This window comes from Sebastes umbrosus, chromosome 3, assembly GCF_015220745.1.
Source record: "Sebastes umbrosus isolate fSebUmb1 chromosome 3, fSebUmb1.pri, whole genome shotgun sequence".
In the NCBI taxonomy this organism is placed as follows: domain Eukaryota; kingdom Metazoa; phylum Chordata; class Actinopteri; order Perciformes; family Sebastidae; genus Sebastes; species Sebastes umbrosus.
In genome coordinates, this window is record NC_051271.1 from 27,148,076 (window position 1) to 27,168,711 (window position 20,636).

General features: G+C 41.1%; 1 protein-coding gene across 2 annotated transcripts in view; it reads right to left on the reverse strand.

Moving 5' to 3' along the window:
* adcy9 (adenylate cyclase 9) overlaps positions 1-11,955 on the reverse strand; it is a 43,846-nt gene extending 31,891 nt beyond the window's left edge. For both annotated transcript variants that reach the window (XM_037764639.1, XM_037764638.1), the window contains exon 1: positions 7,804-11,955. In XM_037764639.1, coding sequence (XP_037620567.1) covers positions 7,804-9,718 — 1,915 coding nt within the window. In that variant the 5' untranslated portion in view covers positions 9,719-11,955. The remainder of the gene's footprint in view (positions 1-7,803) is intronic.
* Between the last annotated feature and the right edge of the window lie 8,681 nt (positions 11,956-20,636).

Genomic DNA, 20,636 nt, shown 5'->3' on the forward strand with positions numbered 1-20,636 from the left:
CGCATAAATTTGGGCGGGGAAAGTGAACACTTCCAGGTGTGAATGTGATCAGGGCGTTCCTGAAAAAGAGAGCATTGCTCTCAGTGAATCTCCCCTGAAATAAAGGTAAATAAATAAATAACATGAAATCCAGTTTGGACAGGATTAGTGAGTGATAAAACATGAACTCTGGTCTTCTTTAATTGCCTGCCACTGTGACCCCCTTTACACCTGGCATTAAAATGCATCTCGTATCCAGATTTTATCTAGATATGATTTAATCTGAATACATTCACACCTGGTATTAATATGTGTCTCCAGTGTCCACATTAAGATCCGATCGCTGAGAGGAAGCCTCCGGAGGCTGCACTACGCATGGGCTTTCTTGGCATGCTGCCGGAGAGGCGGTGCGTAATGCGCGGACACATCAGCCTAAAACGCTGCCGTTAAGGGGGAGAGGGCCCGCAAACATGACTTTAAGGTACATTACTGGCACACACAGAGGGATGAGGAGCAGAGACGCTGAGAAGAGACACAGAGGTGGCAGTGATCTCTCTGGTCACAGCGGTTCAGTGACCAGAGGAGCGCTGCGAACGCGCTGCAGAACAGCCTTAGCATTTCATATTTCCGCCCATGTAGTTGTTGTTTGTGAATTAAAAAACGCAATTGCATTTACACTTGTGTTCAATGTGGTCACAATGCGTCTCTGATCACCGGATCACATTCCGTCCTCGAGGTGTTTTGGGTGCATTTACACCTGTACTGTACTTTCATGTGGTGAAGCACCACCTTATTGCAATTCGATCACCCAAAACGCATTTTAATACCACGTGTAAATGGGGTCAGTGATGAATGTCACACCTAGGGTAAAGCCACATGTTGTAGTAAAAATGTTGCTAAAACAAAAGAAAAAAGCAATCTAGCCGATTACCACTGCAACAATCACAATGTATGATCTCTTTATGCCTCTCACCTTCACCAGTACATTTTTGCCTGGTCTCCATCTTCCCTCTGATTTCACATGTTCAGCTCTGCTGTTACTGGACGGCATTTTTCTTTTCATTCTGTTATCATACACGACGACAGCCAGATGCAGACAGAGACACACCGACACGCTTGCGAGACCACCTAGTCAAGCGATTACAGTTGACCTTTGAACCTTGTAGTGGCAGCGTCGCTGAAAACCAATGAGGTAGCGAGGCCGAAACAACACCATGTTGGGTTACAAGCCTCAGGGAAATCGTCTCCTCTCAACTTTATACAGAGCATAACGCACATATAACACAGACACACAGGGGAGGAGATATGAACTAGCATACAAAGAAACAGAGGACATACTGAAGGTGGTGTGTGTGACAGTGCAGGAGAAGGACATTGGGAAAAAGTAAAGGAAGAAGAAACACGAACAGGGAGTTTACTCTACAAAGACAACATAAAAAGGCCTGAATTAGTTTCAACCCTCTGTGTTCACCTCTCAGTGATAAATCTCTGTGTGTATACAGGTGCGTCTGTGTATCTAAGGCACAAAGACTTTGATCAGTCATTTTGGTTTATGTCCTGGGTGTCTTATCTTTATCATAAAACATGCACACACATACTTTGTTTGACCTGTCAATGCAGCACCGCTATCATCGAAAGGTGAGGAAGATCTGAGGAGGAGAGATAATTATAATGCAGCAGAGAGAGCAAACTTACTGCTGTCTGTCTCTGCTGTAACTCCTTCTTCCCGTGCTCTGTAATAAAATTAAAATTTACTGAAAACAGCTGAGAAACTTTGCTCATGGCTCTGGATCGTGCGGAATATGCCTTTTTAACAGCAGACATTTTGACTCGTCGTAGTCGAAAAAGCACAAGCGTTACTATCAACGTTAACAATGTCTCTGTTCTATTCAAATTTCAGTTATTTATATCCGTGGTTTTTTCTACATTGACATGTCAAAATATCTTCTTTTTATATTGCCTTGTGTATCTTCATTGTGTAATTTCACACAAACTCATGAATGTATTTCCCTGGAATTTGGCACTAAATTCAGCCTTGGGTCAGTGAATTACTAATAGTGTATTATGGTGATCTAAATGTGGTATTTCCATGACTCCACCGGAGAAAACAAGATGAAAAGGGGGATTTTAACCAACCTCAAACTGCAGAGTAGGAATTTCCAATCAAGGGAATTATTGACAAGTCCATGACAAAGCATATGGCCTTTTATAATGGAAAGCACATTTTTCACAACAAAGTTATTCAACTAGAGCAACAGAAATGTTGCTGGAGGTGGTATGGACGTGAGATATTTCCCTATGAGACGGTTAAAATGTTACCAGAAAATAGTGGATAAAGCCCCACAGTGTAGAATGGCAAAGCCCACGACCCACTGGGGCTGGCCTGCCATTTGCTGCTGCATGTTTAGGTGACATGTTTGATTTAGCACAGACTAACTAGCTTCAGGGCACGGACTTCCCACTGCAAAACACTGCATCGGCAGAATGTGTCTGTTTGTACACATGGGTGTATATGTAGACAGACGCACAAAAAGAAAAAGACACATGTAAACACACAAATATGCTCGCACACACAGACAGTACCTCCAGACTCGCACTGACTGAAACTGACAATATGCCAGTGCCAACCTATGATACCATTAAAACAGTTCAAGGTCTGAACCTTGAGTCTGCAGATATATAACAACATGCTGTTATACTGCACTGTAACTAAAAATGTAGACGGTCTAATGCACACACACACACACACACACACACACACACACAAACGTGCCTGAAAACTCCACAACCTCATCTCCCCAAGCTACAACACTCAACAAGGGGAGCCTAAAAAGGCATTAACGCAGCAGATACAGGCAGGACATAAAGACCAGCTAAACAAAAACCCAGGGCAGAAAACTGCAGTCCTCACCACCTGCAGTGAAATACTAGTGCGACTGTGTGCTAGAAACAGAAAGGGACTCCGGCAGGAATGGATAGGAAAGCACGGAGGAGACACGAGCAGGGTTGACTGGGAGCAACCGATGACAAGAGCGAGAGTCAGGTAAAGCAGGAAAATGGAAGGTGTAAATATCATAGCATCTCACTGGGTATAAATGGGAGTAAGATGTGAAAAAATGCACAATAAAACAAACTGAAATCTGAGAACAGCATTCTCATGAGCCCAACATAGATCGACAGGGAAGAAATACTATGCGTAGATGTGGGAGAAACGTACAAGTCCTAAGGGATTTGAATGAAAAGACCTCATAAAAACCCACCAACCCACTCACAAACACACACATGAACACAGATTAAAGAAACAGAGAGGATGAAGGAAGTGTAGGCAAGTGTGTGACGATCACTGGGGTGGTCTAAGAGAGTGAATGTCCATTACTGAGTGACTGACAGACAGACACAAACTGTTGAAATGCATGTATAACAGTTTCAAAGCCATCCAATGATCACCTAAGTCATCGTGTACTTAGTGACTTTTAACACCCCTTTAGGGATTTTCTTTTAAAGAGACAAAAGCAGCAACCCAATGGGGCACAGTTGAACCCAATTTTGCCAACTTGTGTCAATAGTAGGACTGTCAGTCGATTAAAATATTTAATCGCGATTAATCGCTTAATTTACCTTTTACTTTTTTATCTGTTCAAAATGAACCTTAAAGGGAGATTTGTCAATTATTTAACACTCTTATCAACATGGGAGTGGGCAAATATGCTTGCTTTATGCAAATGTATGTATATATTTATTATTGGAAATCAATTAACAACACAAAACAATGACAAATATTGTCCAGAAACCCTCACAGGTACTGCATTTAGCATAAATAATATGCTCAAATCATAACATGGCAAACTGCAGCCCAACAGGCAACAACAGCTGTCAGTGTGTCAGTGTGCTGACTTGACTATGACTTGCCCCAAACTGCATGTGATTATCATAAAGTGGGCATGTCTGTAAAGGGGAGACTCGTGGGTACCCATAGAACCCATTTACATTCACATATCTTGAGGTCAGAAAATGGCCATGACAGTTTTCCTCTTTTTTTAGCGTGAGTTTGGAGCGTTATTTAGCCTCCTTCGCGACAAGCCCGTACGGTTGGTACCAACGGATTCCTTAGGTTTTCTAGTTTCATATGATACCAATATCTTCACTAGCTATAAAAGTGAGCCTGCTACAACCTCCAAAAGCTTGATTGCATTAATGCGTTAAAGAAATGAGTGGCATTAAAACGAATTTGTTTAACGTTAACACCTTATTATCACGTTAACTTTGACAGCCCTAGTCAATAGATTTGGTCACTTTTAAAACTGCATTAATGATTGTATTTTTTTTATTTTCCTTTTTACATTTTATAGAAATTGCATTGTAATCTTTTAATTTTGTGAAGCAGCTTCACACTATTAAACTGCATATAAGACACAATGTAAAGTATACACTGTATTTGTGTATTTTCAGAAGTTCGCACAGATCAAACTTTAACTAACCTAAACTTCTTATCTTCCTTTGAAGTACTGTGAAGCATAAAAATGTTTTTGCCTAGTATTCAAAATCCTCACTGCATACCTGCATAGTTAATGCATTTGTCAACAGAGGTATGACTCATCCCTGCATTTTTCATTAAATACATAATGCAGATGTGTGAGATTTGGCGGTTAATAGTCTTGACAAAGTCTACGTTTCATGTACTGCACTGTGATGGGAGATTGTTTGCTACCGCGTCATCCCTCACAATCGATTACATATATCACTTAGATTCAGTGCATTTCTGATACAACTACTGACAAACTACGGTGTCTTACCGACTTGTTGCATTCATGGTCAAGCAGAGCTTGGTTTGCTTAGTTGTTGTTGTTTAAAGGAGAGCGGGGTGATGGGTATTTAGGGACTAACAGAGAGAGAACGGTTGAAAGCACGCTATCACTCGGCCCGCTGGGGGATCTATAGCAAAGCCTTGACTAAAGACAGACTGACAGCAATAAAGCAGTGTTACACAACAGACCACATGTACACGCCTGGGTGACAGGTGAGAGACTGAGGCAGTGAATGTGATAAGACAACGAGAGGATGAGGAAAAGCAGAGAGAGAGATGTGGAACGTGGAAGGAAAGGAGACAGAGAAAGAGGGGGAAGCAACGGACAGAAGAGCTGACAGAGAGACGGGGAATTAAAGAAATACACCAAATTATTCAGTTCATCACTCGTGCTAATACTTCAGCATAAAAGATGCTAGAAAGGTACTGAAGGTGTCAGCCAAGGGAAAGAAACACGGTGATTTATGATGCCTAAATTTCGTCTTTTAACGTAGGAAAAGATGTCTTATAAAAGTCAAGGTATATTCTGGTTGTGACAAATCTCTGGCAAACAGCAAATTCAAGATGATCAAACTAACATCATAAACACTAGAGTTGTTCAGATACTGATACCCGTATCGGAAGTGCGTCCGATACTGCCCAAAATTCAGTGTCGGGTATCTGCGAGTCACGCAACGATAGCAAACAACAGTGTGGTGCTAGTGGAGAGTGTAACGGTAGCGGTAGTCAGAGCGAGGAAAATGTCAGCCATTGGTAATATTTCACAGTGGAAAATCCAAACTGAATAATAAAAGAAAATTCAATTGCATTCATTCTCTGTATGTATTTGTTCATGTTTTACAAAGGGTTTAACCTGAGCCAGGCCATACAACCAACAAACAGTAATCATGTCACAGCCATAAATGGTCAGTAGTAAACAGCTGTTACATAATAATAATAATATATTTTTTTATCATGCTGGTGTCGGATTGGGACTCAGTATCGGCTGATACAGCAAGTTCAGGTATCGGAATCAGGAAGGAAAAAATAGTCCTAATAAACACAGACAAAAACTGATCTGTTCATTGATTTCAACTATTCTCCATAACTCACTTCAACCAATTTCTCCAGTCTCTCTAGCTATCTCCCACACAAAGCACTAGTATGTGATTCTGACTATTTATTCCTACTTACTAAGTGATATGTTGATTTCTCTCTGTGTCCATTCCCCCCCCAAAAAAAACTGTGTCAAACCCGCTTTCTCACTGCCAGAGAAGCAAACTGTTAAGGTCATCTCTTTCTCTGAGCAGGAAACTGTGGATCTCTCTGTTTCAGCAGGAAACTAGATGCCATTCTCCCCTTTTCACTCCCTCAACAAAAGCTGCATGTCAATATCTCACTCTGTCACTGTTCGCCAGTCTGGAAATAGAGAGTGATGGCACCGTTTAGAGCCAAGTGTGAATACACTCTGACACAAGGCCTGACAATAGAACAGACAGTCTCTGTTCGCGAGAGACCTAAGATTAGACGGCCCACGAGGAATCCCCTGCTGGAGAGATTAGTTCCATTGATGCCGCTCTCCACAGAGTATTGAGATGTGTGTGTGTGTGTGTGTTTGTGTGTGTGTGTGTGTGTGGACTCAATAAGAGCAGTGGATGTTGAACAAGTTGCAGACAGCCAAGACAAATTTATTTCCATATCTTTTACCCTCTGTCTGGGGTCTGTCTAGTCTCTGCACCCTCACACAACTATTCCCATCCTACAAGCAGTGGGCACAGTATGATAAACACCTGTTTAATCCACTGAAATCCAGTACAATATCTGCCTCAGGACAGTAAAGCCGGTCAGCCCTCCCTCCTATTATCAACTGCAACCTCCAGCTAAAACATTCTGGCCTACCACAACAGCAAGCCACACACACACAGTCAGAGATGTGAACCAAACCTTGCACAGCTCAGCTCGGTTTAGACATTTTGAACTGGACTAAAACAGATTTTTTGTATGGATGATCAAAACTGTGTTTAATCCAAGAGAAATCCTAATCCGCGTAGCAAAATTGGTCTTGTTTGACTTCATCTGAATAATCAAAATATAACAGCAACACCACGTGAGAGCCATCTCTGCTGTGTATGCCAAAGTTATACTCTTCCTGCCATCCTTGTGCCACATTAATAGTGTTACTATGCGAGTTGTTAACATTTGTCTGTAGCAAGGATTTCAAATCCATTTGGTGTATTTGCAGATTAAAGGATCTAATCTCAATGACACAAGCCTCTGTCATTCAAATACAGAGCTCCAAATATAAATCTGTAGAGTGCTGCTCCAAAATTCATACAACGCCACTGATAGCAGGAGGCAGTTAAGGTCATTATAGAGATGTGAATAACAGGTCTCTTGAGCAACAAAATGGCATTAAAGTTATATACTGGTTGGGTTTCTGAAAACAATTGCCATTTGGTATTAACTGCTACTGAATGTTGAACGGCATCCAATTGATATAAACCACAACATGTCTCTCTTCCTGGTGCTTTAATCTCTTAATCTTGTAGCCCGATCTCCTGCTTCTGTTGGTACACCGTTTCAACAGGACTAACTGGTCAGATAACATATTTTAGTGCCGTCGAGGCACCCAGTGACCCCACTTAAGCCTGATGACCAAATGCTAAGGTGCACATGTTCAGACAATGTAGGTTTTCAACCTTTACCCTTTACCCTATATTCGTGACTATATTCAAATGCAATGTCCTCCTCATCTTCTTCTTCTTCATTATTATTATTATTATTATGATATATTTTTAGCTTTTGCTGCGCCTGTCAGTTTTTTATCACAAGTTCAATGGACTTTTAAGATACATTCATAGGTGTCTTTAAATTGTGTTATTTAGGTATTTTGTGTAATAACCATTAATCAGTAGAACCTGTGTTCAAGACCAGTGATTTTCTCTTTGTCTTGAATTTCAATAGCTAAATATTTAACTTCTGCACACTGATGTTCAGTTGTAGAGAACTCATGAGGAAGTTAGAGGAGAACAGCCACTTACCCTTCAGCTTCTCCACCACACTCTGCCCGGCTCTCTCCGCCACCTGCCCGTCCTCCCTCTGGTAATGGTCATCCAGGAATCGGGCAGTAGCTTCAGACAGGTGGACCTTGCCCGCCACGCCCAGCTGCTCCATCAAGTTAGCCAGATTGACATCGTTTGACCACACATCAAACTTGAAGCGCTTCATTCCCAGGATCCCACAGAGGACGGTGCCCGTGTGGACGCCGACGCGCATGTTGACGGTCTCGCACGTCTCCTGGCAGAACTGCTCGATGGCCTGGATCATGCCCAAGCCCATCTCTACACAGCAGTAGGCGTGGTCCGGCCTGGGCTCCGGGCAGCCAGCTACGCAGTAGTAGCAATCTCCCAGAGTGCTGATCTTCTCACAACAGGTTAGTTCACAGAGCCGGTCGAAACGTCCAAAGAGATCATTGAGGAGGCCCACCAAGGCCGGTGCTGACTTATTGGCGGACATTCTAGTGAAACCCACAATGTCCGCAAAGAGGATGCTGACAGGCTCCATGCGTTTCATGTTGAAAGGCCGGAAGATTATCTGTCCACGGGGGATGGAGGTCTTCTTGCGTTTGTGATTGTTGTAAGGGTAATTCTTGGCGCTTGTGGCACTTTGGGCTTGTGAAGCTCCGCCGCTTCCTCCACCGCCCACTGAGACGGCTGAGGCAGAGCAGGCACCGGAGGAATAACGCTTGCCAGAGTTGTCACCGCCGCCCTCGTCGTCGCCTTGTTTCATCAGCTCGTCTGCAACTCGCCGCGGCATGACAGAGTGGATCATGCGCTCCTTCAAGGCCTTCTCCACCTCCAAGTCTTTGCCATGCATGATAGCCTGGCCCACTTTGAGGAAGGTGCTGCGGGAACGCACCTCCGACATGATGAACAGGTGGATGCCAATGACGTGGGCGCACAGGTGGAGCAGAGCTTTGGCTGGGCCCAGCCAGCGGAGGGTGTCTCTTCCCCAATCAGGACCTGAATCCACTCGCCCTGTCCCCCATCCAGTGGTTTCATAACTCCTTTGAAGCAACGGCAGCCATTCTAATGCCTCAAACAATATAGAATACAGGAGCCCCAGCATCACGGACGCATACAGGCGGACGTGGAGGACGCTGTATAACAACAACAGAACCTCCATGCACAGGGAAAAGGTGCCCACAGGAGAGATGCAGGGGGTCGGAGGTGGTGCTACTTTGTCTGGCGAGCGATACGAGGCATTCCCACCGCCGGCCCACTCCAGATCGGTGAAGCCAGCAGTCTGTATCTGTGGAGCCAAGGTGATGGCGAAGGTGACCGCGATCAGGAGCAAGGAGGTTTGGTTGTACAGCCATGTGTATGGCTGGGTTAAGGTGAACAAAAAGAGGAGCACTAGGAGGACAAAAAAGGAGGCCGTGGGTGCCAGGAAGGTCACAGGGTCGCAGCGGTCACTGTTGACCCCAAAGTACACCCCCCAGAGTACAGCCGCCACCGCCAGGTAGAACAGGACATAACGGAAGCGCCGCTGCGTCTGAGGAAAGCACCTCTCTTGGCAGGCGTCTTCCAGGATGGGGGAGTCGAACTTGGGGTCCCAGCACTGAGCAGCAGAGCGCTCGAACAGCGGGGGCGCCTTCCTGTGCACCCTGGAAGTGGAGGTCCCACCGTGAGGTCTGGAGTCTGCCGAGCTGCAGCTGGAGGAGATGCTGTATTTGTGGAGGTTAGGGTTCATTTTACTACTCACAGCCCCATAGCCTCCAAGTCCTCCTCCACCGCTGCTGGCAGCCCTCAGTGGCTCATGTTGACGCACGTGTGGCGCGCTGCTGCTGCTGCTGCTGTTGTTAATCCGCACGGTCACAGCTCCATCACCGCTGGAGTCGCAGCTCACTTCCGTGCCATGCATGAGGAGCTGCCGGTGATGTTGCAGAGTGGCCATATTGACTGGTTGTGACGAGGGAAGCGAGGATGGGGTGTTAAATATGAATAATCTCCTCTGATATTAGACACAACGCGTGGGCACCGCGTGTGCACATGTGGAGAGAGAGTGACTGACAGGCAGACAGACAGAGAGAGAGAGCAAAGGTGTTTGTTGGAATAATCACAGTGCATGGATGGCGAGCACTGCACAGACGTGTTTGCTGCGCACACAGCAGCCTGCACACTCACTCACTCACTCACACAAGACCAGTTTCTGGAGCAGTCTCATGATCCGACCCAGGGTTTTTGCGTCAGTATACTCACATTACATGTCTCCTTTTTTTCTCCAAAGAGGCTCTTTCTCTCCAGCTGCGGTAAAAAACACTGTCATCACTCTTCTTTCTGCCTCCTGAATTGAACATCCTTCTCGGAAAAAGGACTACGTTACTGATGCAACGGGGTTTTGTTTGTTTTTTTGGGATGCCTTCATGAAGTCGCTCCTGACGTTTACATGACTGGAAATGACCTCCTCTGTGTTATTATGTGTGCGCAATATTTGTCGATCCTGCTGACATTACAGTAAGTCAGACAGCGTCAGGAAGAATGCCCAGATGTGTCTTCATTTCGAAATAACGTTGTTTGCATGGAGAAAAAAAAAGAACAAGTCTTCATAGCATGATGAGCAGAGGCAGATATTACCGGCTGTCAACAGTTGGCGTTGTGCACAGCAAGTGGCTGCAAAAGTTACACTGTCTCCCTCTTTATCTCTGCAACAAATGGTCCATTTACACTCTTAGAAACACACAACAAACATCTTGTCGTTATGAACAGCTAGTAGTGCTGAAATAAAAAATGTGTGGACAGTATGTATTTCCCACCATAAAGCAGCAAAACTGTCAGAGAAATATATATTTAAAAAAAAAAAAGAACAGTCCTTATTTAAAAGACTCTTTTCTGTCACATAAAGTAGTTTACTGTAGCCTATATGTGAATGTTTTATGTAAAAAATAAAAAAATGCCTTAATGCTTAAAATGTGAGCAAATTCCGTTAATTAAAAAAAAAGATCTGTAATTAAGGTGTTTTTTTACCTTCCACTATACATCCCTTCTCATGCATGGCTCAGTGTGTCTAAGGATTTCTTATTCCCACACATCCTCCTCCTTCCATCTTTATTCCAGCGGGCCCATGAATAAATAGTCCAGACTGAGTTATTTGGGAGTCCTGTCCAAGTCCAGTCCAAAGATCCAGATCATAAGAGGCCTGACAGGGCAGGCCTATTCCCACAGATCCAGCCTCGTCCTTTCCTGAACTCCCTCTCCGGATCTCCACCGTTTATTCCCTCCTCTGTCTTCCAAACAGGGTGGTCGTAGGGGAGGAGGTTTGAGCTATTCAAAGACGCGTAATCCAAAAAGAGAAGCGCAGAAAAAAATAGCAGATTGGTGTTATAGGTTTGCCTCTGCTGGGAGTGTCTGCAACTTGTTGCGCGCAGTTGGCAAAATCTCTCCAGCTCTGAGGAGCAGCCTCGGTCTGAGCAGGCTGAGTCTATAAATAGTGATGATCAAAACTCTTGCAATAACAAAACACCAGGAACAGTTGAATGCTTTTACATCAACCTGGAATAACACAAGCGCGTAATACTAAACAAAAGCAGTAGGCTACTTTAAAAATCACGTCGCAAAACGTCAGCGATATAGGCCCCCCTTCTCGTTTCCAAAAAGCTTCCCAAACTTTTTTTTTTTTTTTCCCATGCAGGCCGTATTTCCTGCGTTTTGGAGAGAGGAGACCCAGTTAGTTAGGAGTCTCTGGTTATTTGGAGCTGAGGCTGGATTTCCTCCTCCTCCAGAGCAAAGAAGTAGAAAATCACCCAGAGCAATGAAGGAAACCTCTTGGCTGCTATCTCCTCGGTGGGATTATCACAAAAAAACAAAACCATTCCTTTAGGTGTGGATAGTTTTCGCTGGCATGCATGTGTCCAACAAACACAACACTGCTCTGCTCTCTCTGCTCTCTGCTGTGGTGCGTCCTCTTCCGTCCGCTGCTGGTTGCCTCCCTTTCTCTCTCTGCTGGAGTTGGGGGGCTAAATAAAAGCAGACCTCCAGCGGGAGTTCAGCGGGCTGTTTTTCCGTCTTTATCCGGGTGATCGTAGTAGTAAAAGCTCCTCTACTCCTCCTGGAGCTGCCACCATCTGCGCTCTTCTGAGACTGGGTCTGAAATCCTCCCCCAGCTGTTGTGTTGGTGCGGGTTGGTGGGACTCAGCCTGTCAAGCAAAACCACCACGGTTTATAAAAAAAACACACGGTTTCCGGTCTTGTGTCTTCTCAAGACGGACAATAAGAAAAGTTAGTTAGTTTGTTTGTTTGTTTATTAAGATCCCTTTATTAGCTTTTTGCATAGCAGCAGCTATTCTTCCTGGGGTCCACATAGTTTACATGGTGACAATACAAAAACACATATTCACACTACTCATCATACACTAACATAACACTAAATAAAACAATAACTGACACAGTTAAAATAACAAAAAGAAAAAGAAAATAGAAGGAATGAATCTGAATCTATCATGATCTAACAGATAAAAATCATCATTTAACATGGAAATCCCCATAATACCCTTACACACCAAAGAATACTTATTAATTACTAAAGTTTCTTCTTAAGTAATGCTCTTTTAGTGTTTGGGTTTTTTTGTGTGTTTTTTTTTTTATATATATTTTTACATTGGCTTGTACAGGACAGTGGTCCCTGAAAAAAAGCTACACAAGACAGTAAATATTAAAGAGGAGATCAACTTAAAGCAGCACAAATGATTCAATCATGCCAGCTTAACATAGTTAGATAACGGTAGCTAATGACTGCTATGTATTTAACAAACTAATAACTAAGTGAAGCACAAATAGTCTGACGCCTTTAATGTGAAGGCAGACTGAGACCTCCGGTCTCTCGCTGGGTGTCTGTCTGACTTGACTGTTGGTGCTGGGTGGATGTCCAGAGTGGAGCGTTCAGGTCACATGTGAATAACTTGACATAACAGTCTCACCACTGATGCTTTCTGTCACATATATATACATATATATACATATATATTATAACTCCTTCACACTCAACAAACAAATTCTTTTAATGTCTGTGATACGATCTTATGTAACTTTTACCATTCTTTTATTGAAAGCCTTTTAATCTTTTCTTTTACCTGCTGGTTTAACTGGTTGTCTGTGAAGGACAAGAACAGTCTAAATAGTATAGTCAAAGTGTGCTCCAAGATTTGAGTTCAGCAGAAGGACTTGGGCACAATTTGGGAGACACAGGTGGCTCAGAAAGCAAAAGAAATTTATCAGCCGACCAGATCACATTCTTTCGGCTGAATTCTCTCTGATCCTTTCAGGCCGATGTTATAATGTGCCCTTAAGGAGAACAAATCGTTACTCCAAATCCTTTATCCCTTCTGCTGTTAAGCTGTTGAACACAGACCATACCCATTTAAATTACTGTTATTTATGGTTCTTATTGTAACGTGTCCCTCCAACTGCCCCATGCCTTTAATATGTTTCCTTTGACTTACTGTAACTAATTGTTAGTTGTCTGTTGTATGGATGGATGTATGGACTGAGAATGCTACTAATGAATTGCCCACTTGAGGATAAATAAAGTTGTCTGAACTGAACTGAACTGAACTGAACTGAACAAGCACTACTAAATCAACCAATTATGCTTATAAACATTATTAATTACAGAAATGCAGGTTCTTTTCAAGGTATTAGTTCATATATCCCAGTCTTTCCTATTTACTATAATGCAGCATGACACATAGACACTGATGCATTGGAAGGGGGGGGGGAGTTAATTAATAAACTTTTTTTTATGTTTTATGTTTTTTATTTTTTTCCCACTCACAATGTTGTTTGGTATCAATTGCCCAGAAGCCTTTATAGATATTTAAATCAATATCCTCCTCACAAACACTAACCATACACTTCCACGCAACACACATCCACACACACCCATCCACACACACTTGTCTTTTTTTATATATATTTACTGTATTTTAATTGTTATTATATATATCTTGATTTAATTGTTTGTTATCACTATTATTTAGTCATATTATTTCTTTATATTAATCTTGTCTCTAGGTGGAGGCTTCAGGTAAGCCCAATGTTTTTTTGCCTCTTTCTGCACTGTATATTATTTTTTTTTTTTTTGTTATGTTGTGTGGTCTGAAATTGTGAAAAATAAATAAACAAATAATCAAATAAACTAATTAACTCATTTAATATAGTTACTAGCTTTACATACTTTTAAACAGTGTGTTGACCTGTTAGTTTAATATAACTGCCTCTAATGTTTGGCCTGAAGCAGTGAAGTAGGGCATATGACATCACATTATAGTATTAATACGTATCCTTTTGAGACAATAATATTGTAAAACTTGACTTGAATTACTCAAAAAAAAAGCTCATTGTTATAGCAAATTATAATTATGTTGTTACCTATCTGTCTTGTATGCCTACTGTAGCATCAGTCTAAAGTAGTGAAGCAGGGCATATGACACCACATAGTATTAACATGTGGCCTTTTGAGACATGTATGAAATAAGATTCTAAAACTTGACTTGAATTACTCAAACATGCTCATTATTATAGCAAATTATATATAATTATGTTGTTACCTATCTGTTTCGTATGCCTACTGAAGCATAAAAAAAACTCAATAGCCTGCAGCTGAGGTGAATTTTGTGTGGGTCCTATTTTATTTTATGTGGGTCATTTGAGATGTGATCTGGACCTTTCCTAATCCGTATCTGTAAAATGTAGTTCAGTCTGACATGTAGGAAAAATATAAAGTCAAACACATTAGGCGTACTTTTTATTTGTATATATGATATTTCAGAAATTGAGGCCCATCAGCTGCTATATACAATACTGACTTAACTCAATTGTGCACTAATTTGTGCACTAATTCAACTGTGCAATACTGTCATTAATACTGCATTTATACTTTACATTTCAAGAAATATTCTTACAAGTTAACATGTTGCATATTCCTGTATTTCTATTTTTTTTTTTTACATTTCTACATATTTATAAAAGAGCAACTGAAACACCCAAATTGAGTGTTTCTGATTCTGAATTTTTTTTAAACTATTTTCTACTTTTTAATCTTTTATATTAATTTTATTATAGTATTATTATTCACTTTACAAAGATGTATTCCTATTTGTAGCACCTTTCATATTTTCTGGGGGGTGTTTCTCATAGTATCTCACAGGGTAATAGTTTTTGTAGGGGCCCAAAATTACACAGACATTTCCAAGAAATAGATAACATAATGTAGAAAATGAAAGGAACTTATCAGTTTGGGAAAAGTTTAATTTCCAAGGCCAAGTGTATTGAAGAAGGAAATACCATGAGGAGGAAAGGAGAATGGTTTACTGTGGCCTATTATTAAACAATAAGAGTTATTAAGGGCAACTCGTGCAGAGGAAACACAAAAGTATTGTTATTTATGTCTAAGGCACGTTGGCTATCAAATATCCAGAGTGCTATGTGCTTCATGAGCATGAATGGACGCTATACTGGCGTTTCTATCACACTGAACTTTCAGCTGGAGATAGTGAAGTGATGAGATTGTGAACAGCAGGTGAATAGGCCTCTATGTGGGTGGCGTGTGTGCATGTGCATGTGCTTATGTTCGAGAGCTTACAAGAGGCCTGTTTGAAGAGTTGATAAAGCTGCACTGATAAGTCTGTGTTAACACTGTGACTTTAAACCTGGGATCACTGCCTGTCAGCTCAGCAAACACAGTTAATACACACAATATGAGCTCCGTATTTACATGTAGAGCATTTATTACATATGCACAGGTGTGTTTATGTCATCCCGGTGAGGTTGATGTGATATTTTATTGGCTGCTGTGGGTAAATGAACTCCTCTCCTCAGAGCTCAGGGTCAGCTGCAGGACAGCTGCAGATTTTCTTCCAAGAGAGAAGCACCAGTGAGGAGGAGACAAGCTGCCAAAGAATATGGTGACAAATAGGCTTAACTCCGCTCATATTAAATGATGAGGGGTTTTTGAATGTGTTCTACTTCTGAAAAGCACCACGGGCAGAAATCTTTCAACAGCAATGGGATGGATTTCCATGACATTTTGTACAGACACTCGTGGTGCCCAGAGGATGATCCCTAATGACTTTTTGAACCCCTGACTTCTGCTCCAGCGCCACCACGAGGTTCACATATGTGGTTTAGATGTGTGAGATATTTCTCCAATACTTTGTTTTTACAACCAATTACCTGCAAAACTAATGAGATTCCCATCAGCCTCAGCTGCACTAAGTGTTTAGTCCCTCTACTTAGCAAATATTAGCTGACATGCGAAATTAACGCAATAAACATTATAGTTTCTTAAAGGAGCAGTGTGTAGGATTTAGTGGCATCTAGTGGTGAGGTTACAGATTGCAACCAACTGAATAATACCCCTCCACTCACCCCTTCCTTTCCAAGTGTGTCAGAGAACTCGCTAAGAAGTGAAAGTCAATTGTTCGTTCCATTGCAACATCGGCACCCATCAGCAAAGCTACACGCTTACGCCATTTTGGACTGAAAGCGATTACCCATGGTTGTATTATAAGATAATAACAGTGCTGAATTACAGCCAATATATCCATTATTACAGCCTCACACAGCTAGCAGGAAGCAGGCAGAACCGGATATGTTATATAAGCATGCAGGGCGGTGCAGTCCTGTGGGTCAGGTGCACATTCATTATGCCGAGGAAAATAACTCTGGATTCAGATATTAGTTAATTTTACAACTTTTAGGACATAGCTATTTGAATGAGGGCTATTTAAGTGTTCGTACTGGGACGTTGATTTACCTCAAAGTATCCTGTGATTTAAGTCCCTTTATACATCCCTGGCCACAGACTAACTGGCGTTTTCAGTCCAAAATGGCGGCAGCTTCATCTAGCCGCTGTTGTCAAAAAAGCAAAAGAGTTTCGTCTTTTTGCTTCTATACTCTTTGGAGCTATGGTGGCCTTCAGGTAACGTAAACATGTGAAAGGTTCTCGCTAGAGCCAGTGTTTGGTTTGTCTGTTCTGGGCTACTATAGCAACATGGCAGAGCAGATCTTAGCATTTAGTGCGAAACACCCTGAGTACAACCTCACACAGGCCCCTAGCATGGCTGGAGACTTGTCTTGTTGTACGTTGTCTGGTGTAGCCCCTGGTGGCATGACTCTATACATGACTTTGATACGGTCTATTTTATTTTATTATATCAAACAAATAATGATAATTTAAAATCAATCCATTAGTTGAATCTAGTATCAGTAAAACAATTACAGACTGTCCTGCATGCCTTCACATCTACAGGCAACCTCCATATTGTGGCCTCCATCCATCCACCCATTATCTACATCAGGGCTTCCAAAGTAAGGTTCGATTTGGCCTGCCAGATGTTTCTTGTGACTTTTTTTTTTTTTTTGTTAAATTAAAAGACCCACAAGACTGCCAGCAGTCACGACCGACTTTACTGTCTCTCAGAGACTGTAGCAGGTTGTTTTAGAACATATCATGTATCTTATGAAACCAGAAATATGCTATAGCTTGTCAGGAAGGAGGTTAAAAGGAGGTTGAAAAATACATTTTGGTGAGGAAAAATTGTCATGGCCATTTTCAAAGGAGTCCTTTGACCTCTGATCTCAAGATATGTGCATGAAAATGGGTTCTATGGGTACCCACGAGTCTCCCCTTTACAGACATGCCCACTTTATGATAATCACATGCAGTTTGGGGCAAAAACATTTTTGAATAGAGTATAAATGTGTTATTTTTGTCTATTTTAAAATGGTGTATTATGGTGTAATATTTCTGCATGCTGGCGTCTCTAATGAGCCCAATTTTATTCAGCAGGTGGGTTTTAAGGGATTAACTATGTAAAAGCCAAAAGAATATTCAATATAGGGAACTTGCATCCTAGTCCCATTTTGCATCTTAACAATACAGATGTTTTAGCACCCCTGATCTAAGACCCATTAGGGGGAAATTAATGAATGGATGTCATAGGATGTCAGAATATTTCTGAATATTTCTGACATTATTTATGTTAAAATATTTATGTCACTGTACATTCAGGGAAGGAGAGACTTCAAGATATCTTTAGAGGAATTTCTTATATGTAGCTGTTCCATTTATGAATGAATTCATAATGTAGCTTATCTATGGATCATTTTGTTTAAGCAAAGTTAGTTAGAATTACTGTTAAAAAAAAATTAATTGAGCGCAGTTAAAAGAAGTTAGTCAGAGACACAAATGCAATAACACATAACACACATATGCAAAGAAAAAGACGTCATCACCACTGGGACTGATATTTTGGTTAACAATAACACTATCTATCATGGTGTTGTGCCATATCTAATTTATTATATATAAACTATTATATATATACATTTATAATAAAGTGCTGCATGTAAATACAGCTTTAGACAGTTTATTTACATTTTTAATGTCATTTGTTTCCACAGTCGTACAGAATGCCCTGGACTGTCTGATCATGTACTAAAAGGATAATTTTAGTATTTATTGTGAAACTAATCAGTATGACATTGTAATCATGTGACCAAGACAACATCCTGTACATTTAGATTAATAGATACTTAAAGGTAGACCTGAGTTGAGTTGACTCATTGCTGGAATCAGATTAATATATATAATTATATATGGGATCAGTTCATTCTCCATCAGTCCATCACTCTTCTTGACAAACAAAAATAATTTGCTGAGTTGAATAAACATATTAATACAGAGATTAAAACTATATCTATAGATATAATCTCTGTAATAACTACAGTTCCCCATTTTGAATATTCTTTTAGCTTTTACATTGTTAACCCCTTAAAACCCACCCGCTGAATACAATTGGGCTCATTTCCAGTCGTATCCAATTTATGCAATTCCAAAACTGTTTAGGGACCCCAGTATGCAGAAATATTCAAATATCACATTTTTAGAATAGGCAAAAATAACACATTTATACTGCATTCAAAAAACTGCATGTTTTTTGCTCCAAACTGCATGTGATTATCATAAAGTGGGCATGTCTGTAAAGGGGAGACTCGTGGGTACCCATAGAACCCATTTTCATTCACATATCTTGAGGTCAGAGGTCAAGGGACCCCTTTGAAAATGGCCAGTTATTGCCTGAGTTTGGAGCGTTATTTAGCCTCCTACTCGACTAGCTAGCATATTTCTAGTTATTAATTAAATGTGTATATATATATATATATAATCTTTTTTATTGGAAACATGTAAATACAAAACAGCAACTGTCCAGCTGTTCAATTATAACAACATGTAATCATGGCAATCTTCATATGCCATGTAATGTGCTATGGATTATCACTAAGTATAAAAGTATGGTTGGCCTACCATACTTTTAAGCTTCGTATGGTGGGCCTATTGTTGTTAAAACACTCGGAGCAAAAGTGGAGACGTTTCCCCCATGATTGTTTTTCTAGCAGGGATTTGTCTCCTGTTTTCTCCTTTTTCCTGCATTAAAAATAAAACTGATATAAAGAAATAAAGCTTCTTTCTACCCTGCACTCTGCTGTGTAGTTAGTCTGACTAGCACATTGAATTGAGGCGCCTCCTGGTGGCTGTTTCCAGTCACTGCAGAGGATAATTAACCAACAGTTACCAAATAGCAGCAATTTTATTTTATTGTTAATGGGGTTTGGGGCTGATGTGTGCTCACCCAGCTGTTACAATACAATGCTGTTATGTATGAACACATCAGTCTGCAAGATTTTATTCTGAAGGTGCAGTCTTTCCGATCCAGAGCTGTGTGTTGTGAGGACGAGAGCTGGTGCTTTTAGCTGGCCCATATTTTCCAAACCCCCTTTCTGCTGCATTTTGCAGCTAAACAACTAAATTATATGAATTATGTATTGTTTCAGTGGAGGAGATTTCATCCGTAATGTCTTTGTAGCCTTAAAAAGGAATCCAAGCCTGCAGATTTTTAATTTTGTTGTTTACTCAAAATAAATCACTCAAAAGAATGACAATTACAAACAGACCTAAAAGAACAATGAGAAGATTACATTTTAAAGGAAATGCCCATGTGGTGTGCAGCCGCATTGAGGTACAGTTCAGAGGGCTGAAAAGGTCGCTGTGGCATTTAATACAAGCTGAACAGAAAGCTACGATTGTATTGTACATGTTTGTATTCAGTTAAGTCCCAGTGCAGCACTGAGAAATGTTGAAATAAAACATGTTTCTATAATGAATGTAGTATTTTACAATAGAGAAAACATGACAGTACAGTATACAGTAGTGTAGTGCATTACAGTGACTGAACATGGTTGAATCCCTGTTCAATAAAACTCTTTTTTATTGTCCCACCATTGAAAATAAGCGACGACCTACACTGGTTTAACTGTAAAAACACAGCACAGCAGTTTGAATCTTCAGACTTTGCAAACAACACAGAAGACAAAAGAGTGGCAGCGTTTACTGCGTCACTGGAGGAGCACTATCGCTGCCGGCATCTCTCTCTGAAGAAGAAAACTTGAATAAATAATGTAAAAACAGCGAGAAGCAAGAAAACATTCATTCTCAGGTGTCATTAACATGGAAGGTTACTTAGGAAACAGACGTCTTGGATTTTTTATCATGCTTTGGAAGTTTGTTTCTCCAGCAGACATTTATCACATTTTGCACACAGCAATGGCCTCAGATGCACCCGATTCGACTGTTATCAGGCCATTAGATAGCCGTTATCAGTCGCTATAGGCACCATAGATGTGGGTCAGTAGGGGCTTCCTACGCCTACTACGTTGTAAAAGTGAAGGTGAAACTTAAAAGCAACACGTTCTAACATGTTAAACTGAATGAAACGTCACATTTTGAGCACAAAAAGGCTTCTTTAGGTTTAGGCAAC